Raw genomic sequence first — 9,470 nt, 5'->3', positions numbered from 1 at the left:
ATATATATAAGAATGTATCTTTTAAGGTGCATATTTATGTGTATACATGCATGCATCTTTGTTTAAACGAGTAGTTTTGTGTGTGTGTGAGTGTGTGTGTGTGTATCGATGTTTAAAAGTAAGGTGTTAGTCTCACAGTCTATACCCCAAAATGTTAACCCGCCAAACATAGTGGAAGAGAACTAATGTCATTTCCAGTTGTTATTTTTTTTTGCTGCGGTTGTTGCTGTTGTCATGGCAGACACTGGTGTCACCTTATTTTTCAGCCCACTTCTCTTCGCATCAGTCATTCGAGCTGTTATGGAGGAGTTCACAGCCAAGTAGCAAATTGGTACTTCTGTTTGTCCTAGTTAAATCAATTCAGCTGTATGAGAGTTTGAACTGAAAATCTGGACATTTATTTTTGTTTATGACAATGGTGGTTTTCTATTTACAAAGATTACTATCAGATTTATCCCAACATGAAGAAAATGTCCAATTAATGCTATTATACAATTTGTCAGTTGTTTTACTTACTATTCAATCAAAATGATTTAATGTTATTTTCTAGATGAAAAGTTCCTTCAAGATGACACCACTGTGGAACCAGTAGAAGCTTCAGAAGATGATTTATTGGTAATCCACCCACAGAAATATCTCAAGTCTTTAAAGGTATTTCAAGTTATGAGATTTAGATTATGTTCTCGTTCACTTTGAGTTTTATTTGATTTTAAATTTATTTTTATTTTAATTTAATCTTTTTTTGTTGAAATGAAATGTATGTATGTATGTGTGTGTGTGTGTTTATTTTAATAAACACATGCACATAGCAATAACTTGATACTTTGTTTTTTTTTGTAAATTATTTGAACTAAAGCCCTTGTACTTAATCCACACTTTGACCTTAGACTAACTAGACTGTACTTTAATTTAAAAACCTGCATGTGTATTGCCAATGTTGAAATATGCATGTAAGTTGTACCTAGCTTATTGAATATGTACTTTAGTTACTTCAGTACTCACTAGATTGCTGTATAATGTGCTAATATTCAGTGCCAATAATGCTTTCATTATTCAGTGAATTTAAATTATGTATAAATATTAATATTCGAAGTTCATATAGTTTCTAGTATATCTTCTGATCACTAGTTTCTAATTTTACTTTCCTTTTACTTCTAAGAATTATGATCTAAAATAGTCAAATGCTAAAATAAAGTAGATTGGGCCAATATAATAGATATATTAAGCTAAAATATATTAAGTTAAAAACACTGAGCTAAAAAAAAAAAAAATTAGCTGACTATAAATGGGAATTTAAATTCGTGGTTGTTGCAATTTTGTTTTTCACTGATTTGAAACTTTTAATTGTTAAGATCAGTCGACTGATTTTTATAAAGTAGTATGTTGTCAGGTGGGAGGAAACTAAAATGGGAAAACATCAATCAAAGTTTGATAAAAGGCTAGAATGTTTTATTGATTATAATTTAAATTTTTGAAAAACATTTAATTAAATTCTTTTTTGCCTCTCACTGTTTTCATTTATGATGAAAACAACTTGGCAGAAAAACAAATAATACTTATATTGTTAAATAGGGTTTTTTGTAAATTCAAGTTTACTCAATTTAATTTTAAATTTCCCTGATTGATTTATTTAGAAGCTTATATAATCCATTTTAACTGTTTGTTTTTAAATGTTAGTTTAACACTTGAATTGAAATATATTTTAATATTTTCATGTCTGTTTAATGCGGCGAACTGGCAGAATCGTTATTGTGCTGGGCAAAATGCTTAGCGGCATTTCATCCGTCTTTATGTTCTGGGTTCAAATAACACCAAGGTCAACTTTGCCTTTCATCCTTTTGGGGTCGATAAAATAAGTACCAGTTGTGCACTGGGGTTGATGTAATCGACTTAGCCCCTCCCTCAAAATTGCTGGCCTTGTGCCAAAATTTGAAACTGATATTTACATGTCTATACTATAAATTAAAATAAAACACTGGGTTTTTACTTTTCATATTTAATTCATTACCCAATGTTTTAGTGTATTTGTTTCCTTGTTCATATTGCATACTTTAACGACTTACTTTACATTTTATTATTTAATTAAAAAAATTTTTTTGTACTATTTGATATTTTTTCAATATTAGCTCTAATCAGTTACCAGTATAAATTATTGGCATTGAATTTTAACCAACTCTGCTTTTTAGTAGGTTCTTTAAAACCACCATCCTAATAACATTTCTTCCCTGCATCTTCCCCACAGCTTCACACCATTTTGGAAGGACTTATTGAGGTGGGACAACCTTTTGTTTTGTAGCTGTTCTGTCACACCATTTTTGTCATTAGATTTCAGCAATTTAAGCTATAGTCGAGTACTTTAAAATAAGTATTCAAAATTATATTCATTTTGGTAATTTTTTTTATGCAAATTCATTTTTCGATTCAACTGATATCTATATTAGTTGTATACAAACAGAATTATTCCTACACATAGATGATTTGATTCTATTATAAAAATGCAACTAATTTAAAAAATCTTTTGCATTTTCTCCAATGTAAAACTAAATTTGTAATTAAGTCTCAAGCATTAAATTTATGGTTTAAGTTTCAGTTTACTCGTTATTACCAGCCATTGTTTCATTTATGATTAATATTTGAAATTTAAATATTGTTGTTTAAGAAGTAGCAAATCATTTGCACACTAAACCTTTTTTATAGGAACTAACTAAGTAGTTGACTGTTTAGGTTACAATAATTTAATTTATCCTGAATTGATAACTAAGACAGTCGTCCTCAGATATGGTTTTTATCTTAAAAAGAAGCAAGGCATTTAATTAGCTATAAAGTCCACTGTGGATCAGTTAATTTTGAATTAACATGAATTAGTTTCATTTCTAGCTATAAACATTCCTCCTGGCTTGATCATGTTGGTAAGAGATTAGGCCTTGACACACGAGATCTAAGCAGTACAGTAACAATTTGTTTAAGGAAGTAGTAAGATGATGATGAGGGGCTATGGTATATCCTCCTTGTGCTCACACGATATCTCTCAGAAATATTCAAATTTAGGGAGTTGATCACTAAAGAAAGAAATTATACCATTTAGACAGTACTATCTACTATTTTTATTTAATTCCTGCAAGACTGGGGATGGCAAAGTCATAGAAATTCTCCACCTGGCTGTGTGGTAAGTAGCTTGCTTACCAACCACATGGTTCCAGGTTCATTCCTGCTGCGTGGCACCTTGGACAAGTGTCTTCTACTATAGCCTCAGGTCGACCAAAGCCTTGTGAGTGGATTTGGTAGATGGAAACTGAAAGAAGCCCGTCGTATATGTGTATATATATGTGTGTGTGTGTGTATATGTTTGTGTGTCTGTGTTTGTCCCCCGAACATCGCTTGACAACCAATGGTGGTGTGTTTACGTCCCAGTAACTTAGCAGTTCGGCAAAAGAGACCGATAGAATAAGTACTAGGCTTACAAAGAATAAGTCCTAGGGTCGATTTGCTTGACTAAAGGCGGTGCTCCAGCATGGCCGCAGTCAAATGACTGAAACAAGTAAAAGAGTAGAAGAGCAAAAGAGTATAGTTGATGGCAAAAACGAGTAGTATCTGTAGTTCAATGGGCCAGCCATGCCACATTCCTTGTCATGCTGAAACTCCCTGAGAACTACGTTAAGGGTGTGCATGTCTGTGGAGTACTCGGCCACTTGCGTGTTAATTTCACGAGCAGGCTGTTTTGTTGATTGGATCAACTGGAACCCTTATTGTTGTAACCAACGGAGGACCAGTTAACTGTTACTGTATTCTCCTGCAGTTCCATTAGTGAGTGCTTGTGTGTATCAGCGCTATGGCTATGATACAGTCATGAGTTTAAACCCTACACAGAGCCAATGTGTACTGCTCCAAGATAAAGGTATTACATTTCGTTTTGATTCAAGTTTGTCTAACTGTTGACAAGTATTCTTCCTACTTTATGATCAAGTAGTTAGAACTCTGTTGGATATGCAACTGTAAAAATATCCTCTCTGACAAATACATGCAGTAATATTAACAATGTATGTAAACACCGAATGCTTATTATGCTAAAAGGACTGTAAAACAATAATAAAAGTGCTGTAAATAGAAGTAATTATGAGATAAATATAGATAGGCAATCAACCCTACTCACACCCATGCCTTCCCCAAAGCTATAAACTGCATAAATGAAACGAACTAGCTACAACAAACAATTGAAATACCTTTACTGTTATACTAATCTAAAGTGCTCCCAGTCTAAATATAGAGATTTATGAGTGTGTATTATGGCTGGTTGACTTAGCTCCTGCTTGCAAACCGTTGTTTATGGCTGGTTGAGTTAGCTCCTGCTTGCAAACCATTGTCTATTAGTGCATTTTCCTTCTTGTTTTTTTGTTTAATTTTTTTTACATTAATTGTGATATGGAATATCTGTAGGCCTACTGCTCCTTGCATGTGTAACCATGGTAATAGATGTACTGTAACAATATAGGCTTTGATCTCACAAGCAAGTCACATGAGGTTCTCATTGCTATTCTGTAATTCTCTAACATTGCATTGTCCTCCCGAATGTTGATACTCAAGACAATCTGCTGTGTGCAGCAGATATGTCTCAAAGATAGGAGTCCCAGAATAAAACAGTCCACTCTTCATGCCTCAATTTGTTTATTTCTGCCTACGAACACACAGACGTGCACACATTTACACACAAAAAGGAAAGGAGGAAGGCCTATTCTAAATGTAAAACAAAAGACAAAAAAAAAAAACCAAGCAGTTATTATAACAAATATTTCTCATATGAAATATTTGATGTCAAAAAAGAAAAAGTGATTTAAAGTGTTTAATTGTAATAAAAACTCTATTAAACAGCAATTATGAAAGTTTTGAAGTGTTTATAAGTCATATATCAATGGTTTTATATGTATTTAAAAAACCATATTAACACCCAGCAAAAAAACCTCTATACAGTCACTGCAGCTTCTAGCAATAACGTCCAATCTCCATCAAGTCATACTGACATATTAAATAATAGATACACATTGTCTGGAACTAAATAACAACCACAATATTGATTTCTAATGTCGAGAGAAAATAATTATTTTAATTTTAGAGAAAGCATTGTTGACTATCCATTTAGTGTCGATACAAACACTTGTGTTTTTGGATGAATATAGAGATATATTGAACCCTTTTGTTACCATATCTCTGAAATACTCTAGCTTTGTTTTGGTTAATTTTGAAAATGAAGAATTTAGTAAAATAACTTTGTCAATATTTTAATATGGTGTTTGATACATAAATTAACATTAAATTTTGATGGGAAGTTTATAATTTAGAACACTTTAAAACCAGAAATTTGTATTGTAGAACAAAGAGTGATTTAAGGTGGGTGGGTGGGTATCGGCATTAAACAGTCAACTAAAAATATATTTGAATTAAGAAATTTAATTAGTTATTGGTCTATCAAAAATCAATTTTTGCATTTTAATCGATCTGTGAAACCTCAAATCAATTTTGGTTAATAAACTGGTGAAAGATGGTGTGACAGAATTTTTAAGCATTTGGATGTTGTCTTATAATTATTTTTTGCTATTATCATTAATTTAAATAAATATCATTATGGTCATCATCATTAGTTATTATTATTATTATTATTATCTGGCAGAATCATTAGTGTATCAGAAAAAATGCTTAGCAGCATTTCTTCTGGCCCTTTACATCCAAATTTTGCCTTTCATCCTTTCGGGGTTGATAAATTAAGTACCAGTTCAGTACCGGGGTTGATGCAATTGATCAGCCCCCTCCTCCAAAATTTCAGACCTTGTGTCTACAGTAGAAAGCATTATTATTATTATACAGCAGTCAAGTAGCACATCTAAGTAAATACACAACAGTACTTAGTTACAACTCTACATTCTGTGTTCAAATCCTGCCAGGGAAAATTTATTTTCAGTCCCTCTAAGTTTGTAAAATGTGCACCTCTCATATACTACCATATATATTCTCCTTTAATATATTGGGTTGGAACAAATGTAAACCATTTTCTAAGTAAATTTCAGTATTTAGGTATTTGTACATACCTTTATTCAAATACATCTGTCCCATTTAGTTCTGCTACCTTTTACCAACTTTGAGGCAACTTCATGATCCCTTCCTCCCAGAACTTGGCACCTTTTTTAGGTCATGAACTGGTTCAGGTTGTTTTTACAGTATTTCCAAGAATTGAAGTTCTTCCCATTTAAGAGAATTTTGTAGAGATTGAAATATATGGTAATCCAAAGGTGCAAGGTCAGATGAGTTTGTTGGGTGTGGTAGGACATTATGGCCAAGATGTGCCAATTTCTGCTAAGCTTGCTAGGTAGCATGAAGTCTAGCATTGTTCTAAATCGAGATAACACCCTTCCAATTGGCCAGTTCTAGACATTTGTCTCCTTTAATCAGTCTAACTGGGAACAATAATTGTCTGAATTCATTTGATTTTGTGGAAGGAACCCATGATACACAATGCTCTTACAATCCCACCAATTAGAGAGCATCCCTTTCTTTGGAGATTGACTAGCTTTTGGACTGATGAAAGGCAGTACATTTCATTCTCTCCAGGACATTTTCCTTTCCGCATTGTTGTAAAAATTCATTTTCCATCACCTGTGATCGTTCTTTTTAAAAATGGGTCATTTTTGTTATATTTGAACAGAGAATCACTGATAGAAATGCAGTTCATGTATCCAAGGGTCTTTAAATGCTTTATAATGTTCATATGAGATATGTAGAGAATCTCTGCAATGTCTTGTTCCATGTGATCTGGATTAGTTATGATTAACATCTGATTTGGCCATCCTCAACAACTCTAGGGCTGCCAGAACGTTTCACAGCTTTCCATATCTAAATTTTCACTTCTGAACTAAGTGAATCATTTATGAACTATCCTTTCAAGTATGGCACCATCTCCATAAACTGCACATGTCTATTTTGCTGTTGTACAGCACTTCTTTCCTTTCTGGAAATAAAAGAGCATCAAACTATGAAAATGCATCTCATTTACCTCCATTTTCACTTTTAGAGTAAAAGCAATAGAAGTAAACTAAACACAATGATTATGTAGGAAAATGCATTGAAATGTCCCTTTCAGAAAATATATCGTATTCTTCTGTCGTGTAAGAAACATGTTTTAAATGCCATCAATTGAAAAATGGTATGAACTTTTGTTTCAACCCAATATTTAAAAAAAACCTTATTACCATTAATAAAGAAGGTAATAGTGTAAAAAACAGAAATAGCGGAGACACAGACCCTGTGCCTCATGGTATTTAGTTTCATCCCTCACTTAGGCTCAACTTTATCTTTCATTATTTACATTTGACAGATATTTGTCCTCATCTTGTTTGTTGTTAACACATTTCGGCTGATATACCCTCCAGCCTTCATCAGGTGTCTTGGGGAAATTTCGAACCTAGGTTCTCGTTCCTAAGGTATTTTTCAATGTTATTATTATTCAGGTCACTGCCTGGAATCGAACTTGAGTCTTGGGGTTAGTAGCCATATGTCCGTGGGCATATGGCATAGTGGTTAAGAGCGTGGGTTACTAACCCCAAGATTCTGAGTCCGATTCCAGGCAGTGACCTGAATAATAATAATAACATCAAAAAATACCTTAGGAGTGAGAACCCAGGTTCGAAATTTCCCCAAGACACCTGATGAAGGCTGGAGGGCATATCAGCCGAAACATTGTGTTAACAACAAACAAGATGAGGACAAATATCCGTCAAATGTAAATAATGTACATAATTCCTCATCTCTTAAATATAGAACTGTTTTATCTTTCATCTCCATGCGAGATGGAAAATGCATGGAAGTGTGTGTGTGAGAGAGAGAGAGAGAGAGAGAGATGATGATGATATAGACATCATAATTTCATATCTACTTTCTATTCTGGTATGGATTGCATGGGTCACCATAATTGGATTGGTATTCAAGGGTACTGTGCACTGCCAACCCTAGATAGGTTGGAGAATCTCATCTTGCTTGCATTTCATGTTTTGTTTGGTTTCTATGGCTGATTGTCCTTTCTATCACCAACCACATGACAGAGTTTTTTGTCTTGTGCATGTGCTTAAAGTTGTCTTTTACACCCCTTCACACAAGATCATCTGAGCCAAAGTAAACAACTTGTATTTACATTCTTAGTGAACATTCCATCCTGTAGCTCTGTGTTCTTAGTCTCATAGTAGTAGAATAAAATTCCTTACTTATAAAACAGGTAAGAGTTAATGACAGGAAGAGAATTTGGTTGTAAAATACAACCTGAAATAAGTACTCGGATGACCTATGCCAGCATAGAAAACTGGATGTAAAACAAACATATTACTGCTTCTTATTTTATTGACTTGAAAGGATGAAAAAAAAGTTGATTTTGGTGGGATCTGAAATCATGTCATAGAGAGATAAAACTCAATATTGTAATGCTTGTAGTTTGGCCCGCTATTTCTGCATCTTTGCTGCCCCTCCTTGGAATGAAATATAATGAAAAATAATTGTAAAATCTAATTAATATCTGATAAAATTTCAGTAACCGCATGATTTGTTTTGTTTCAGCTTTTATTGTTATTTTAGGGAGAATTGCAACTCAATATTAACTGTAAATAGATGTCTTGATACCCCCAATATTTTCTGTCTTCCACTCACTTTATAGCATGCATGACAAAACTTTATAGTAAGGTTGTTCCACATCACAGCAAGTTAATATTAAGCAGGTAGCTGCATCAACTTAAAACATTTCATATCTATTCAATGATTGTAATGACTATTTTTTTTAGGAATGCATAGTTTCTGATGTTAAATATTTTGTTGCTTTATAGATTATTGTTGTTTTAATATGTCTATGTATGTTTCAATGGAATCAGTAAATTAAAAATATGAATTACGATTTTGTGGACGTTGGAAAAAAAAGACATTTGAGCGAGGTTGTTGCCAGTGCCGCTGGACTGGCTCCTGTGCAGATGGCACGTAAAATACACCATTTCGAGCATGGCCGTTGCCAGTACCGCCTGACTGGCCTTCGTGCCGGTGGCACGTAAAAGCACCCACTACATTCTTGGAGTGGTTGGCATTAGGAAGGACATCCAGCTGTAGAAACTCTGCCAAATCAGATTGGAGCCTGGTGTAGCCATCTGGTTCGCCAGTCCTCAGTCTAATTGTCCAACCCCATGCTAGCATGGAAGGCAGATGTTAAACGAACGAACGATGAAAATATTGTTTTTGCCAGTCACTCAAAATGGTGATTGGTTAGATCTTGAGTTGGCATAATTGTTAGAGTATCCGAAAAATGCTTTGTAGCAGTCATTCAGACTATTAACATTCTAAGATCAAATCTCATCAAAGTCAACTTTACTTTACATTTGTCCAGGATCGATAAAATAAAATAAAAATACCTATCAAGCACTAGGTTTGATGGCATCCTCTAACTCCTGGCCCCT

General features: G+C 33.7%; 1 protein-coding gene across 2 annotated transcripts in view; it reads left to right on the top strand.

Moving 5' to 3' along the window:
- The window catches only part of LOC106872189 (histone deacetylase 11), a 31,369-nt gene that overhangs the window by 6,573 nt on the left and 15,326 nt on the right, over window positions 1-9,470 (top strand). Inside the window, exons 3-4 of one of the 2 annotated variants that reach the window (XM_014919087.1) lie at window positions 551-651; window positions 2,243-2,272. In XM_014919087.1, the coding sequence (XP_014774573.1) occupies window positions 551-651; window positions 2,243-2,272 (131 nt within the window). The remainder of the gene's footprint in view (window positions 1-550; window positions 652-2,242; window positions 2,273-9,470) is intronic. The other variant, XM_014919088.1, reaches the window with a different exon arrangement.

Source organism: Octopus bimaculoides, chromosome 4, assembly GCF_001194135.2.
Source record: "Octopus bimaculoides isolate UCB-OBI-ISO-001 chromosome 4, ASM119413v2, whole genome shotgun sequence".
Lineage (NCBI taxonomy): Eukaryota > Metazoa > Mollusca > Cephalopoda > Octopoda > Octopodidae > Octopus > Octopus bimaculoides.
The sequence above is the reverse complement of the archived record's forward strand: the minus strand, read 5'-3'. Positions and strand labels throughout refer to the sequence as shown.